This window comes from Rhinolophus sinicus, chromosome 14 (genome assembly GCF_057876585.1).
Source record: "Rhinolophus sinicus isolate RSI-liver-muscle chromosome 14, RSI-T2T, whole genome shotgun sequence".
Taxonomy (NCBI): domain Eukaryota; kingdom Metazoa; phylum Chordata; class Mammalia; order Chiroptera; family Rhinolophidae; genus Rhinolophus; species Rhinolophus sinicus.
In genome coordinates this window covers 117229322-117246915 of record NC_142514.1, presented here as the reverse complement: position 1 = coordinate 117246915, position 17594 = coordinate 117229322, and the positions used below count along the sequence as shown (strand labels likewise).

The 17594-nt window shown below is 35.9% G+C and overlaps 1 protein-coding gene across 12 annotated transcripts in view; it reads left to right on the top strand.

Annotated features, from left to right (window-relative positions):
- YAP1 (Yes1 associated transcriptional regulator) overlaps window positions 1–17594 on the top strand; it is a 103269-nt gene that overhangs the window by 32312 nt on the left and 53363 nt on the right. For all 12 annotated transcript variants that reach the window (XM_019712695.3, XM_019712697.3, XM_019712696.3 and 9 more), the window contains exon 3: window positions 16654–16769. In XM_019712695.3, the coding sequence (XP_019568254.1) occupies window positions 16654–16769 (116 nt within the window). The remainder of the gene's footprint in view (window positions 1–16653; window positions 16770–17594) is intronic.

Below are 17594 nucleotides of genomic sequence, written 5' to 3'. Positions count from 1 at the left end.
ATGTTGATGTTTATTTTTAAGATTAGAGTAGTACTTTTCAACCAGCGTTGGTTTTGTCCTCTCTTCCTGGAACATTGATAATGTTTGGAGACATACTTGATTGCTAGAATCGGGTTAAATCTTCAGCCAGACGGGTTTGTTTAATTGAAATCTACTTCAGCTCTTTAAATTAAGTGGACAAAAACCAAACCTCTGTGATTTAATCCATGCTCCCCCCTCTTTGTGGAATGTTTTTCCAGCCTCTTCAATTAACTAATTTTATAGATTCTTCAGCACTTGGGTCAGAGGTTATCTCTTCTTATGTGCCCTCTATATCTGTAGGTTGGGGCAAGAACTTTTCCAAAAACATTGAGAGCTTCCTGTCACTTCGTATTCAAATTTTATTTTTGTGGCTCTTCCCCACTAGAAAGAAGCTTCTCCAGGTTGGGAACTGTGTCTTACTCATTTTGATGTCAGCAGTACCTGTCACTTCGTACTGTGTTTCCCTGAAAATAAGACTGGGTCTTGTATTAATTTTTGCTCCAAAAGACACATTAGGGCTTATGTTCAGGGGATGTCATCCTGAAAAATCATGCTAGGGCTTATTTTCCGGTTAGGTCTTATTTTCAGGGAAACACAGTAGGTGTTCAGTAAGTATTTTAAATGAATTGTAGCTCAGATAATATTGTTTGGCTTGGGTTTAGGTTTGTGTGTTTTGTTGTTGTTTTTGGTATGGGAGAGGGTTGGAGACTGGAATTCTAGTTCTGCCTCCACCCACTAGTGTCATGATCTCAGGCAGATGTTTGAGTGGCCATCATGAGTCCCAATTTGGTCATCTTACAAAGTGAGGGAGGATTGAACTTACAGGATCAAGAATAGCACTCAACCACAACACACTTAATTGGAATCTAGACAACCTTATGAACACAGCTGTGTGTCCAGGAGTAAAAAGAAGAAACCTTAGTGTAACTTCCAGATAGTTTCCCTGTAATTTAAGGCAGGGGATTAACAGTAAATAAATACCAATCACTGAGAGTCCAAATAAGAAGGTCACTTATCTGTGAAGGAGCTTTTAGGGTACACCTTCTTTATAGATGACCTGGATAAGTGAAGTATTCTCATGTTTAATACGGTTCACGTATAGTCTTCAGTAAGGATCTCTCACATGGCCAAGAAGAACTGCAACATGTTGATGAAATGGGTTTGTTGTGAGTTGTTTTTCAACCTCTGAGTCATTGGAATCAAAGCAGTTGTAGATGCTGCTTCTGCCAGTGACCTTGCTGTTAGCAGTTGTTGGACAGGTAGGCCCATCACCTTTCACTCTGACCTCTCTAGACCAAGCTCCTTAATTTAAGAGATCCGTCTGGGCGTTGCTTAAAGAAGCCGTGCTACGACTCTGTGAGTCAGAAAATCCGTTCTAGTCCCATTGCAAGCACTTAGAAAATGATTGTCCGTTCTCTCATCTATAAAAGGAAACAATTAGTCATATGGTGTACAATTTTCCTTCTAGCTCTAATATTGTACTAGTGGATGTAAGTTTGCCCTTTGATTTCAGTGGTTCTCTTGTATTGACTTAATCATCAGTTAGTGATCAAAAAGAGTCAGGTTATGCCTAGAATATAACCGAATGATCTGACTATAATTTTGGGTCTGCTTCAGTTAGTAGAATTAAGTTGTGTTTTCTCTGGGTGATTAAAGGGAAAGTTTAACAGCCTGTGTTGGAATATTTAATACATATTGTGTATTTTTAAAATATAGATATTCATTTCCTTGTGATGAGAACTCTTAGGATTTACTCTCAACTTTCATGTGTATCTTAAGCAATGTTAACTATAGTCATCGTGTACATTGCATCCTAGTACTTACTTATCTTAGAACTGGAAGTTTGTACCTTTTGACCACCTTCATCCCAGTGTTCCCCTCGCCCCGTGCCTTCTCTGATAACCACAAATCTGACCTCCTTTTTTATAGGAGTTTGGGTTTGTTTTTTTCTTTTTAAGGTTTCACATGTAAGTGAGATCATACAGTACTTGTCTTTATCTGACTTATTTCATTTAGCATTATGCCCTCAAAATTCATCCATATTGTCATAATGGCAGTATTTCCTTGTTTTTTTAATGGCTGAATAATATTCCTCTGTGTGTATATGTATGTGTGTGTGTGTGTGTATGTGTGTACATGTATGTATGTATGTATGTATGTCTTGTCTCCCCACTTTCAAAAGTTTGCATTGCACCACTTTTAAAGAAGGTGTTTTTAGTACCTGTTTTTGCTAACGGAAAGTCATCTGAGGAGGATTAGCCCTTTGACAAAAACAGTTGTTACTGAACTAATCTAGGTCTTTCATAAAAATGAAGTGGCAAAACGCGAACTTTTAGAAAGTGAGCAATACTCTTCATTTATACCATTTCAGCTTACAAAAGATTTCATAGAAATACTGTACTTTCGCATAGCAGGAGACACTAGTACCACAGCTTCTTTACCCATTCGTCCATTGATGGACACTTCAGTTGTTAACCATGTCTCGGCTACTGTAAATAATACTGCCGTGACCAATGGGGGTGGGATTCTTATATCTTTTTGAATTAGCGTTTTTGTTTTCTTCAGATAAACACCCAGGAGTGGAATTGCTGGATCATATGGTAGTTCTATTTCTGAGTTTTTGAGGAACCTCCATACTGTTTTCCTTAGTGGTTGTACCAGTTTACATTCTCACCAACAGTGCACAAGGATTCCCTTTTTTCCACATCCTAGATGGCATTTGTCCTTTTCTTTTTGATGCTAGCCATTCTAACAGATGTGAGGTGATTTTGATTTCATTCCGCTGATGATTAGTGATGTTGAGCACCTTTTCATGTATCTGTTGGCCATTTGTATATCTTCTTTAGACAGATGTCTTTTGCCCATTTTTAAATTGGATTGTTTGTTTTTCTACTATTGTATGAGCTCCCTGTATATTTTGGATATTAACCTCTTCCAGAAATATAGTTTGCAAATATTTTTCTTTTTGTTTATTTTGCTGTGTAGATATGGGATCTTTTATGCTGCCCAATGTTGCTGGTTTTCTGAAGGCTTTGACTTGGTTTTGGAGGTTGCTTGAATTAGCAGGGTTTTTTGTTTGTTAACTATTCTTTCACACCTTCCCCAACCACAGAAGCCACCACATGTTGCTTATTTGGACCTCTTTAATTATAGAAGAAAAAGTCAGTTTTATCTTTTGTTAGCATTTTCTTACTCTGCAACATGAGTATGTTGGATTAAGTAATTCTGAGATTTTTGAGGAGCTCTTCTACAAACACTGGATCTTTGATACAGGTGTGTCCCACTTTGATTGATGCATCTGAAATAATTCATATACTGTGTTTCCCCCAAAATAAGACCTTAACCAGCAAATAAGCACTAGCATGATTTTTCAGGATGCTCGTAATATAAAATAAGCCCTAATGTGTCTTTTGGAGCAATAATTAATATAAGACCCTGTCTTATTTTCAGGGAATTACGGTAGGGCTTATTTTTTATTACCAGCATCCTAAAAAATCATGCTAGGGCTTATTTTCCAGTTAGGTCTTATTTTCGGGGAAACACAGTAATAGAATCAGAGTTTGGTCTGGTACTAATAAAACTAACTTAGATACTTAGGTTTATTTTCTGCCTTAATATTTGTTATGGTGGTATATTATACTACTTTTTTCCCTAATACCTCACACTTCCATAGAGCTTCATATATATAAGATTCCTTGAATGTCCTCTTTTGTTCCTTAGAATATTGATGAATGTATATTATGTATTGAGAGTCCTGAGCCTTAATGAGCTTACAGTCTTAGTGGAGGTTGAAGGCCATGTATGCATGATAACCCTTTGATCGGTATCGTGGTAACGCTGTAAAGAAATTTCCATGAAAGCAGGAAGGGGCAATTGGATCTGTTAGGGGCTGAGTGGGGGAGGGGAGCGCTTAGGGAAGCCCCCCTAGGAGCTGACATTTGAGCTGGCCTCAAAGGCTTCTGACAGGAGACGAAGGAGGGAGGGAAAGGAATTGAAGGGGGGGATACTATGTGAGCAACGGCATGGAGACGTGAAATAGTGATTGATGGCTGAAGTTTTCCTTCAAATGGGAACTGTCTTTCATATTTTGAGAACTTTAGAATCTTCTTTCTGTTTGGGATTTTAATCCTATCTCCACTTGGACTTCACCTTTATAGACGTAGGCATTCCAAGTAAGTCTAGTCTATTCCATCCCTTAAGCTATTTTAATATTTTGTCTTTGTTCAGCAGCTCCATTATGTCAGTCTTGAGCAATAGTAACAAAAACTTTCCACAATTTCACAGATACGAATGATTCATAATAGGCAAATGCTATTTATTGCCCACTCTGCCACTCAGCCGCTGCTCCTTCCGACCATAGTGGACAGAATATTTTATGAAAACTCTTGTGTGGAGTTGTTTGTTTTCTTTTTTAAGATACAGAGAAATAATCTTTATTTTATAATTCATGTTTTTTCAGTCTTCTCACCTTAATATCCAATAGTGTGTTCTTGATAGTATATTAAAGAATCATTCTCTATGTGTACATTATATGTGAATTAGAAGATGAACAAAATGAGTTCCATAGAAAACCAAATTATGCTTCTGCTGTGGGGAACCTTTTCTAGCTATTAATCGTTATAGTTATTAAAAGAGACTTTTAAAGAGACTTCCAGTGAACCTGGTAGACAGGCTCTTCATTAACTTTTTAGGTTCCTAGAGCTTGGATTAGTTCCCAGTAAGCTGGTGGATGTTTGTCATCTTAATGAGAGAGAGGAATGCCCTCTTCCTCCTTAAACAAACAAACAAACAAACACCTAAGAACTAGAAACCTATGAAACTACTCCTTGGGCAATATCTCATATAAAATTGAGGATCCAACTTTCTAGCATAGTTCACAAAGTCCCTAAGTGATCATGTTACTTAGTGTTTACAGTATAACCTTTCTGTTAAGTTCCTTTTAATGACTATGGCTGTGACTATTTGTAACTTTTTCTACCAGTATCCATAAAACTCTCCTTCAAAAAGGTGTTAATATATTTCATAGCATAATTGAATTTCATAGTCATTTAACGTGAAAGATTCAAAGAAGAAAACTGTATTTTCACTAACAGGGTGACATTTCAATTACAACTTTAAAAAAGCAGTTTGAATCCTAGTTTTCAGTCTGTTCTGATTCTGGTGAACTGGGAAATTTACAAAATGATATTTTTCTGTCTTTTTTTTTCATTGAGGTAAAGTGGTATATAACATATAAGTTCCAGGTGTACATACGTCTCCTTTAATGATCATGTTAAGCACAGAAGAGAGGGAAGGGAGACGTTTAATCTGTATTTGTTTGTAATTGAGTGTTGATAGACTACTGAATATTCTATGTAACTCAGCCCTACCTAATAAGGTCAGCCTGGTTTGGATGAGTATGTAGCGTTCGTTTTCTTTAAAAAAAAAAAAAATGAGTAGCATGGCATGACCATACAAAGAGAATTTAATGGATGGAAGAAAGGTGATGATTGGTTGGCCATGAATGAAAGAATCCTACCTACCTTTGCCACATTCTTTCTTAAAATGCAGTGTAGAATATGTAAAAGTTAACTTGTAGATTTTGGGGTCTTTCCCCAAGTTATCTTGCTAATTTCAATATGAAGATTTTTAGGTGATTGAAAACATTCTACAGTGTTATCAAATTATTGTCTAAAGCTAGTGTAATTAAATATGTAAGATTATTTGACTATTATAATAGTATTAATTTCATCAAAATGGCAGGGGTAGAGGATGCTGGCAGTTTATGTTAAAAGTTCCATGTGTTTCGTTCTGGTAGGGCCATTGCCTACTTTGCTTAGAAGTGTTTATTACGAATTTTCTCGACTGCCTTCCTGGTGATTTGCCATTGGGAAATGGTTAGGCTCATCCTATATTAATATTTTGGGTAGCGGAAGCCCTGTTGTGTTGAAAACTTGAATGTAATCATAAATATTCAAAAATATGGTTCAAGGTTTATAAACGTGATTTCCTCACAGTGGACACATGAGCCAACAGACTGAACAGATCCTTATTTGGAAGCTACTGGTGTCTGACGAGACACAGAAAGCTGATTATAGCTTTCTGTGACTGCCGAAACCTGTCTCTTCTTCTTGGTCCTTGGTTGAGGGCCTCAGGCCTAAGTCATGTCATGGCAAATGAGGTCAGAGTTGGTATTCAACACATTTGTTTCCTTACCTTCACAGGCTCTTTTCCCTCCCCCGAGACTGACAATTATAAAATGAAAGGATAATACTGCCAAGGTCTTTAACGTGTATAGAAAAGTGCACTTCTCTTTGACATCTAACGTGTAGTAGTTTCCTTTAAACTATTATTTGCTCAGGAGTATCAGTTTAAGCAAAACAGTGAAATTTGAGGAACAAACCATCTTTTGAAGAGATTACATTCCTTATCTGGCTCTTCTGGGTAAATAAATGTCTTATTGTATTTAAGGATCTCAGATTGTGAAAGAATATATAAAATTGCTAGATCAATTACTCTCCAAACTTATTTATTGTACTTAGAAATACTGAGGCGCTAATAAGTCTTCCAGATGATTCTGATTATTATCTGGAAGACTAATGTGGTTTAAGGACCACATTTTGAATACGATTTACAGATTTTTCTGTGTCTTAAGATTTCTCAGAGCTTTTTGTTTGTTTTATTTTGTTTTTTGGTCATAGTTCTGCCGTTTCTTTTTGTTTTTAAGGTGACTCTTATGAAATGAGCTAGGTAGACTTTATAGTTGAAACTCAAGACACTTGAATTCCAGTCTTTGTTCTATTACTACAACTCTGTGTCTCAATTTATACTGTGATGACATCTACCATTTTTTGTATCTTGACATAAGGACCAATAAATATTAGGTTGGTGCAGAAGTAATTGTGGTTTAAAAGGTTAAAAATAATTGCAAAAACCGCAATTACTTTTGCACCAACCTAATTGTTTTTTTAACTTTGGGTGAGAATGTTCTCAGTCGTTAAGGCATTAGGAAAAGAATATTGCCAGTCACAACTACAGATAAAAGCCATCTGGGATCAAGATTGAGAGAGCTGTGTTTGTTTCAGGAAGCCTCCACTTGAGCTTTGGCATTATTCTCATAACTACTCCATCCTCACCCCTTCCTTGAGGACTAACCAGTTCCAAGGGGAGCTGTATAGTATAAGCATGTCACTCTTGTATGGCAACATGGTGAAGTTGTGTTTAAATTGATTTCATACTTGTGAACAAATGTTAATTTTATTCAACCTAAGGCTGAAGCGTCAGCTTACAGTGTGGTGTACAATTTGTAGAGTAGAATATAATCAATTGTCACGTTTGCTTTTATGTGTTTCTGTCCACACATGTTCATAATTTTTACTCATTTTTAATAGCTTTGAGTGATAACCCACTTACTTAAATTTCAACCCAAGATTTTGATTCCCAGTAATATAGAAACTGTGTTACCATAGAAGCAATGTATGTAATAAGTGTTCTCATTCTTATAAAGAAATTATAGTATGTGTATATCTCTGCTTTTGAGGGTTCTAAAAATAATCCATGGTAGACATATACAAATATAAAAAGCATGTGGTTGTGGCTTAGGAACTGTAGCTCCTACAAGGATTAGATTGAACAATGTATCATTGTTCCTAGAGTCAATTAAGCGTGTAGGTTTAGCTAGCTTGGGTACAGCCTCTAGCATGTGACTCTATAAATAACACTTGCACAACAAACATGGGCTTGATAAGTGAGCAATAAATCTGGGCTGACTGCCCACTCTTCCAAATTTTAGAACCAGCCCTACCATCATAGTATTTTGAGGGCCTGACAGCAGTAACAGACGTTTTAAAATTAAAATGTTCCTCACATCTATTTTGTATTGTTCCTCATTTTCCAGTTTTAAGCTTCTTTTTGTTTTTCCTAAAAGTCAGCTTTTCTTAATAAAAGGAATCCTTTAGTTTGGTCAGTTTGCTTCTTATTACGTACTTCACCGCTTTCATGTTCTTGCATTTGCTTAAGTGCAAATTTTCTCACTTCAGGAACGGTGGAGATTTGGTTGTCCAGACGTCCCTAGCTTAAAAGCACTCGTCTTTGTTTACCTTTATTGGGAGCAAATAGGAATTTCTAACAAGTCCCATAACATAGTTATATTACAAGCCCGTGCAGCAAAGATGATGAGTTCTGTAAGATGCATTTTATCAGAGTCTAAGCAGGCCACTCTTGCCAAAAAATTTATTTATTTTTGATTTTCCCCTATTGCAACACAATGAAGATCTGAAAGGTGTATTAGATTCAACACTTGTCAGATGTATTTTTTAAAGTTTCTGTTGATATATTAATAGTTTGTAGATTATATTGTTAAATTCTTACAATTAATTTGTGCTATCTGACATCACAGAATCTTAGCAGAGTTGGAAAGAACCAGTTTATTAGGTAGCTGTGTGCAAGTAAAACAATTTAAGACTACACTTCTCTATTTGTAGTTTATGGTTTCTTAATGCAGTGATTCTTAACCCTGTCAGCCCCATCAGACCCTTTTAGTAAGAAATATTTTGGGAAGTGTTTATTCTAAAGTGAAATTCAAATGTAATACAACTCAACTACACACATAATTTTTTAAAATCAGCGTTCTAATATATGTAATGTGAGGGGAGAAATACTTTGATAAAATAATATGTGTATTAATATATAAATGCTTGGGCATGACTAATATTAGAAACTATACTAACGTAGTCATGTGCTTGCATCTATATCTATAATCACCCCTTAACATGGCAGTTTTGAATAAAGAACAAGTTTGTTGAGTTGGTAACTGAAAGTTGATCATGTGCTTATTCAGAAAGGATATACTATTAACAGATTTCCAAACAAAGTTAAGTATAATTGATTGCTTTCCAGAAAAATTTAGTATATAATTAAAATTGTGCAAACCATATTTTGTCTATGTATAAAGTGGAGTTTTGTGTGTAAATGTGGCTTTTACCTACGTGGTTGTCTGACAAGACATTGCAAAGTTGTGGAAGACCAACTATCTGCATGGCTGGAAATCTGTCATTCAATATTATCTCCCCGTTGGAGTGTGATAATCAAAAAAGTCCCCGCCCTGATTTCTAAATTGGTAACCATTCCTCTAAAAAAAACAAATGTTAGTACAATATCAAATCAAGTTTTGAAAGGCTACAGTGCTTTTTATTTTGTTTTGCTTTTTATTAAAAGTAGGCAAGAAGGAGTAAACTATCACCAGTGCAGCCAGTGATGTAACAAGCAGTGAGGAAAATGCTGTTTCCTTGTGACCTAGTGGTACTTACTGCGGTAACATCAGTGGCTGATGGATTTCAGTGTACCCTTCTGCAATAATGGGGCAAATTAAACTTTGAATTTTTGCCACAGGTTATTAATTGGTTTTGCTTTCTTGTAAATCTGATATCTGAACCTTACAGTTCTACAGGTACACAAAATATTTGTCCTCTGGGCATTAGTCATCCTTAAAACACAGTGTAGATGATCAAGTACCAAAGTATCCAAGACAGTGCTTCTCAAACTTGAATGTGCTTACAGATCTCTGGATCTTGTGAAGCTGCAGATTCTGAGTCAGTGGGCTGGGTGGAGCCTGCGGTTCTGCATTTCTAAGGAGCTTCCTCCAAACATTCTCTGTGCTGCTGGCTCCAGGCCCACGCCCTCGAGGAGCAAGGGTACAAAGGATTTGTTAGTTATCCATTCCTTGAGGCTTCTAAACTTTAACATAGTCTCAATGTCAATGTTAATCACTAAAATTATGTTACTAAACCTACATTAGCTTACGCAGTTCTCTAAAGCTTTCACTAACGAGCAGCAGTTAATCCTAAACTTTGAGGATACAGGAAAGTCATTGGGTATCTTCCTATCACTATAAAACCCATTTCCCATTATGTTGCTCAGTGTCCCTTAATAAGAGTTATGGAGTCAGGATAACAAAACATGCAGCCAAAAATTTGAAGTGTCTTAGAATTTGTAGGATTGGGCTTTGGCTGATACATAAGAAGTACTACGTCGTTTTCTTTGCCTTGGTTTAGATTGACAGCCTACCATCTTATAGTTTAAGGGGGGGATTATTCTTTTATTCCCCAACTATTTTGCTGCTCTTCCCCTAGAAGCCAGTATACCTACACTTGAATGATTCATTTTCTAGTTCATTCCTTCTCTAAGCTGATAGCTCTGTGAATGTCGATCTAACGGTCCAGAAACATTTTCATCATTTCAGTTTTCTGTCCAGAAACCTGGAGAATCTACCTGCTGTATCTTTTTGTCACCTAGCAGGTGCAAACTAAACTCATATCTCATTCTTAAACATTTACTTGACTTGGCCCATTCACCATCAAGTGTTTCCTATTTTATATATTGGACTTGCACAGGAATTAAGTCAGGATAAGTATATGAGGGCCTTTTGTGTACCAGGAGTCATAGTACTGTTGCTTTTATATATGTTGCCAAATTTAATCCTTGCAACCCTGGGAAGGAAGTAAATAAATCAGTCCCACTTTACTGAAGATAAAAAAAGATTGATAAAATTATCTGCCTTTACAACCCAGATTATCATTGGCAGAGCTGGGATTTGAATTCATGTCTTCCTTACTTTTCTTACTATTTCACAGAGTAGGCTTCTAAGGAGGGATCTGGGTCTTGAAAGATTAGGTAAAAATTAGATGTTTTGTGGGCCAGTTGGCGAAAAGATTACCTGAGGGTGAACAGGAGTCAAGAAATGTAGCTGGTGTTTCAGAACAATCAGAGATTAATATTAAGCTTATATAGCTGTTGATTATGTAGTATTGGTAACACTTAATTTGCATAAAGGATTTTTTGTAAGTAGCATTTTTTTTTCTGTCTAAGTCATCTCTCTGTAACCCACTTCCAAAATGGGTTCATTACTCTTAAAAAATATTTCTTTATATCTCATTGTGACAATACATGTAGAAGTAAGCAGTAGAGAGAGTTACTTTTGGTAGATTCTGAGAGATGATTTAACAGGAGTCTTTGAAACCAACTTTTATAGGAGATTAGACACTTCAATATAACAAGAAATCAGTGCTTAGACAGGGAAGCAATTTCAGGTTATCATAGGTATCTCTTAATTTATATCAGTGTCAGAGATGTTTCTAAAGAAACAAAGTAAGAAGAACAAAAACCAGCATAACTTTTTAGAGCTGCAAACCACCAATTTAAAGGAAAAGAAATAGTAAGCATAATACCCCCATAATCAATTTACCTCTTTACCAGTGCCATCAATTCATCAGTCACCAATATTCTCCAGTGAGTCTACATTTTTATAATGAAGATAGCTTTCTGTCTGAATTGCTAGTCCTATCTCATTTCCTAGTCCTGGATTAGTTTTAATAGTTGATGAATTGAAAAAGAAAGCTTTTAAAATGACTGATTCTCCCTCTAAATGACATACTCTGAAAAAAAGTCTACTCTATTAGAGTGTCACATTGTAATTTTAGAAAATCCTTTTCTACTTAGAGACCAGTACGATGGAATGAAAAGAGCACTGACGTGGAAGCTAAAAGACTTTGATTCTGGCTGTGCTGCTTAACCAGCGGTGTGACTGAAGGCCAGTTACTTGGTTGTCCTGAGTCTTTGTGTCCTCTCATTTGTTAAGGAAGGATTGATTGTTCTGAGAAGTGAGTGAGAACTGTTGTGATAGGTTTTCCTTCTTAGGTAGGAAGTCTTGCCTACAAGTCTTGACTGCAAGCACTCTCTGATTCTCACCATCCCAACACCATATTCTCTAGTCCGTTTTCATTGTCTGCTCTCATTGGCTCCTTGGAAGAGCCACATCATCCTGAGAGCAGTTAACAGAAGTTGGCAACTTTCTCCTGTACAGTAAATCCCAGGGTTTCACTGGGATGGCAGCACATGTATCTGATACGTGGGAAAGTGTCTGTAGGACGTTCCTTTGACCTTCAGAATTCACATAGAAGGCTCCCGCCCCCCCCCAGTATCAAAGGGATCTATGCATGTCTATCATTGGTCCCATCTAAAAAGCTCTGAGAATGTTAGTTATACCTCAATAAAATAAATGTTTTTTTAAAGTCCTGGGAAATTCTTTCATGTCCATATTCCCTTTGTATTTGAGTTGGAGAGATGCAAAGGAGTGTGAACCTGGATTTTTGGTCTACTGGGTGTTGTTGCATAGGCGATTTCTCTCTCCTTGTACTTAATTATTACAAGGGTTGGAGGAGTGGAGGTGGTGATGTAGAGGTTAGTTTTAAGAAATCTAAACATGCAAAATGCTCTCACAACATAAGAGGAAGTCTGATGTAGCAGAAAAAGTGCAGATTTTGCATCAATTAGTTACGAGTTTAAATCCCAGCACAGCTACATACTGGTCAGCTGCCCTTGGACATATCACTTGAATCAATTGTAGGTCTTTTTTATTAAGTGATTATTTTTTCCAACCGTTGTGAGAGACTTACAGAACAATGGCACATTTTTATTCTCTCTGTCTAATGCTGGTCCTGGGGAGATAAGATTTTTGGGTCTCTCCAGGGTAACTTCAGGTAGCATTTCATGTTCTTATGGTTTCCCCAGTAATTTGAAGCTGTGACAATATTGTTACTCTTTATAAGGTCAGAATTGTTGCTTGCTCAAGGCCCAGGTTTGAGTTTCATAAGATTTACATCCCATCTCACAGGAATATATAAAGCTCTTTATATATATATACATATATACATATGTACATATATACATATATATATATATATATATATTTTTTTTTTTTTTTTAAATTAAAGTTTATTGGGGTGACAGTTGTTAGCAAAGTTACATAGATTTCCGGTGTACAATTCTGTAATACATCATTTATATATCACATTGTGTGTTCACCACCCAGAGTCAGTTCTCTTTCCATCACCATATGTTTGATACAGCTCTTTAAATAGTTCTATATATCAGAACCTCAACTAACCTGTGGTATTATGCAAAAAGTCCATTTTCTTATGGTTCACTTCAGGATTTCTGCCCCTTTTTTTGGTTCCCTATACATTTTGCTATGTCATCCAATATGTAAGACCAAATTCTTCAGTGAAAAATAAAAGAGACAGAAGCCAACAGGAGAGGTGGCTCTGCTTACACAAGGGAGATTGCTCCTAGACATGGACCTTGGTCCAGGTAGCTGTAGCTGCTTATGTTTCATCAGGAGTAAACTTGGACAAGTTCATTGTTTCCCAACCTTAGCTGCTCTAGAGTGAGATCACAGGGTTTATCTTGACCATAAATCCAATCATCTTTTCTTTCCCAAAATAATAGCAAAGAGTGATTTATTTGCATGTACTGAAGACGCTGTCGAATTTCACGCTTCTTATTTACCTGTGGTAAATTTATCAGCTAGGCTATTCTTAGAAACAAGGTAAACTAAGTCTTCAATTATTTTTTATGTTATGTATAGCCATTAATTTTTAACTCTGAAAATGCAGTTTTGAGTTTTCCTTAATTTTACCTCCTTGGTTTGTGTATTTTGATTCAGTTATTTATAATTTGGCATTTCTAAGACTCAGTATAGTTTGAGCGATAAAATTCTTTTCAACCCTCTTCCAGATGAGCATTTATACGAACTCTTGAGTCATCACATTCTTAAATAATGCACACTATTTTAATAGTTACTTAATTCAGCATCTATTGATTGAGCCCTTCTATGTACCACGCACTCTACCAAGTGTACCTCCTTCAAGAAGCTCATATTCTAGTGGTAATAGAAATTGTGTTTTGTAATATTCTGGTATCTTATTGAATGTTCAGTACCCAGGCCATTTTGTTCTATTCCCTCTTAGTATTTATACAGTATATTCTTGTACTTATGTTAAAAGGAAGGCTGGGTATTTGGGGATATACTGTAAATTGACTTGTTAGGATAAAACAGTATTTTCTATCATTTAATCTTACAGATTAAGTGAAGACAAAAATTTTAAAGATACTTTTTTCCACATTTTCTTAGGCATCTAAATGGTTACGTGCTTTTGAAGTTGGACAATTTAGATAATAGCATCTTTATTCCTTAAAGAGACGTAGATCTTTTTAAGCAAGTGGAACATTCGCTGAGGTCACATAGTACAGCTCCATGAGACTGAACTTACTGAGGTTTAACAGCTTTTTCTGGAGGATAAATTTTAGCATTTGTATTTACATCATTTCAGCAAAATAAGTGATCTTTTGAGAGCAATAAAACTACATTTTCTGTATTCTATTCAAAACCTTAATTTATTCAAAGGAGAAAGAAGCCTTAAGAACAGTTTTACGGATTGGCTCCAATATTTGGGAAGATTCATGTGGTTCAGAATGGGGTCTTCTTAAACTCTCCAGTGGAGCTCTGTCTCGTTATAAATAGATTAACATGATTTATGTAATGGGTTAGTTTCCAACTATTAGATACTTAGAAAATCTTCAGCAGTCAGAATCCTGAACTTGCTTCTGGTGTGCCTCCCTCTTCTCCTGTACCCCTGACAAATGCTAGGGGTTTTAAGAAGTACTGGAGACGAGGAGTAGGCAGCGGCATACACTTTCATTGAAATTTAAGAGCCGCTACTGATGAATCACTGGCCATTTCCTTTCTTGGTTTCTTAACATTGTAACAGGCAGTGAGAAACATTTTCCTAAATTTTGGTCTTCTTGTGGATTTTAAACTTCTTTCTTTGACTATAACTATTATATTACTTAACCATATGTGTGTTGCTTGCTATCTTGTAAGCATGAGAAGCAGTGCATATCTAGAGAACACTTTATGGTTTAATTTGTACAGTGCCTCGTATGTAAAATTAAAAAGGAAGAGGAGTAAGCTCTTCCTAGGCTTGATAAGGACTTGATCTTTTGGGATGCGGTGCTTACATAGCAAGACTTGAACAAGGTTTTCCTATGTTGTCTAGACCTGAGCAAATGCAAATGCTACTGTTAAAAAGCATATATGACCAGTGGGGGGAAAAAGGAGTGCTGACTAGCTAACATTTGACAAAGTATATACTCCACTAAATAAACAAGTATTTTCTCTTCACGTTTGTAGTTGGTCTGTAGTAGCCTGGAATTGAGAAGGTACCATTGCTATTCCTAAGAATACACATCTTCTGCATTGTTACCTCGTTTTCATCCCTTTTCCGCTTGCCTAGGACCTAAAGGAATTCTTCTCCCATCTCCAGTAGATAATATGTAAGGTCCATTCTAGCCAGAGTCTATAATCCTTTCTATACTGTGTTATTGGTAATGTTACTGATGAAGCTAGCATTCTAGTTCCATGTCAGGAAAATTAATCACAGGGTATCATTTCCTTACCATTAACAGGGGTATTTATCCTGGGATGATTCAAAAAGAGAGAGAATTCAGATTTGAAATTTAAATAGCCATACAAAAAACAGTTTTGTTTTTTTTAATTAGGTTTTATTTTTGTTCACCCTGCCCTTCCCTGCCCCAGTTTCAAAAATAATGAGTTTATGGTTGTTTAATAATAGGAAAACCTAGCAAAGCAGAGTTCTGTAATTTTGCCATCTAGAAATAAACATTGTTACATTTTGATGTCTATTCTTCCCATATGTTTTTAGTACACACACACATATTTAAACAATAAACTTCATACTATACGTACTGTTTTACAACCGACTTTAAAAAGCTGTATTATGAACATTTTCCATATTATTAAATATTCTTCTAAAATATTTTCAATAGCTGTATTATAGTCCATCATATAAAATAATATTTATTTAACCAATCCCTATCATTAGATGTTAGCTGACTTTCTGCTTCTGTAAGTTATACAGAAGAGAACCTTGCATAACTCTTTGAGTACTTCTCTGGCTATTTCTTCAGGATAATTTTTTTAGGTAGTTTCATGTATATAATATTTTTAGTTTTTGCTTCACTGAGACAATTCAATTTGCTAGAAAAAAACTAGTATTTACTGAATGGTCACATACCAGATGCTGTGCTAGATGCCTCATGGTCTTATATTTCATAGAATCTTTAGCTGTTTTCATCCCAATTTTATTGATGAACAAATCTATATGAATATGTCTAAGATATTTTGCAGTGCGTTAAGAGTATGTAGAATATGTTTAAATGTTTTATTTAGCAAATAACAAAGGCCTTTGACAGTCACAGGAGACTTTAAATAAAAACTTATAGATGAAATTTTTAATTCTATTTTGGCTTTAGAGTATATATTATAATAAGACTTAATATTTTTTTGTGTTTTACCTAATGGGTTTTAGGTCCAAAAATTATGTTAATTGACATTCTTAGCTTAGGAGAAAAAAATAGGGGATTCCCTTGTGAATTTTGGCTTTTAGTCATATGACTACTGTTACAGACAATTAATTTATAAATCACATTTTATTTTTAAATTAGAAGCAGATAATAATTGTCCGCTAGGTGACAATGGTTTCCCTTCACTTAAAACTCCAGGCATAGCTTTTTCAAATTTTGCTCTTGTAAGATCTAAGAAATGAAGGATTAGTGACACAAGGATTTAAAAAGTTTGCAGAGGAGGAGAAGGCACTGTGAGATGTGCCTGTGCTTTTGTGGAGCTAATTTATGCCCTGTTCCTGTTAGCCCATATCTCCCCTGTTTTGATAAGTGGGAATGTTGTTTTTAGGACCTCATGTATGTTATCTAATGCACCGGTTTGTTTTGTCTCAGCCACATAGATCAGACAACAACATGGCAGGACCCCAGGAAGGCCATGCTCTCCCAGATGAATGTTCCAGCCCCCACCAGTCCACCCGTGCAGCAGAATATGATGAACTCAGCCTCAGGTGAGTGAGACACTGTAATTAAACCACACTGAGTAATGCTTGTGCGCTGGTAAAACTTTCTGTGGAAAATAGTAATTATTCTTTTAAGGAAACTGGAGCATGGGTGATGGTTATTTTTTATCCAGTTTCATGTGGGAGACTTACTTTATTTCAAAATAACATGCTCTATGCCAAAGTCTTGTTTAATCATTAATACATAAAGGGGCTGGTGACTAAAAGCCAACAGTTTAAAGTTTCAGTTCTGAAATGAGTATCTCAGATTCCTAGTTTGGTTAATTTTGACGTGCTTGTGTTTTCTTGTGTCTGAGGTCTTAGAATTGAAGGTTTTCCCCCTTCCTTTTGTGGTTTGGATGGGAAACCAAGCTATGGTGTTCTTAAACCTCCACCTTTTAAAGTGGATATTTGTTCTACCTTGAGATTAACTGGAAGATAGCAACTTATACACTCCAAAGCATCTTTCTTAGGTCTAGTCTGTGTTATTGAACACATTTCTACCCTTTTCACAGACGATAAACCTGAGTATAAATCTTTTTTTCTGCCTCTTAATTTGGCAAGTAACTTAAAATCTACCATTTTTTTCATCTACATAATGACAAGTGACAATGCCCCTTACAGTAGAGAGGAAGATATTAAGAAGTAAATAATATAATAAAGTTTTTATTCCAGTTCTAGTACATAGGTACTAGGTAAAGGTTTAGTTCCCTCTTCCCTACAAAGTTAGACATTGTCCACCTTCTTTCTTCTTTGCTATGTGGGCCCAAGGCCACAGCTACCCCGTGAGGCATCTTTGTGTATATTAGGAAAAGAGGTAGGGTCCCCTGGGAA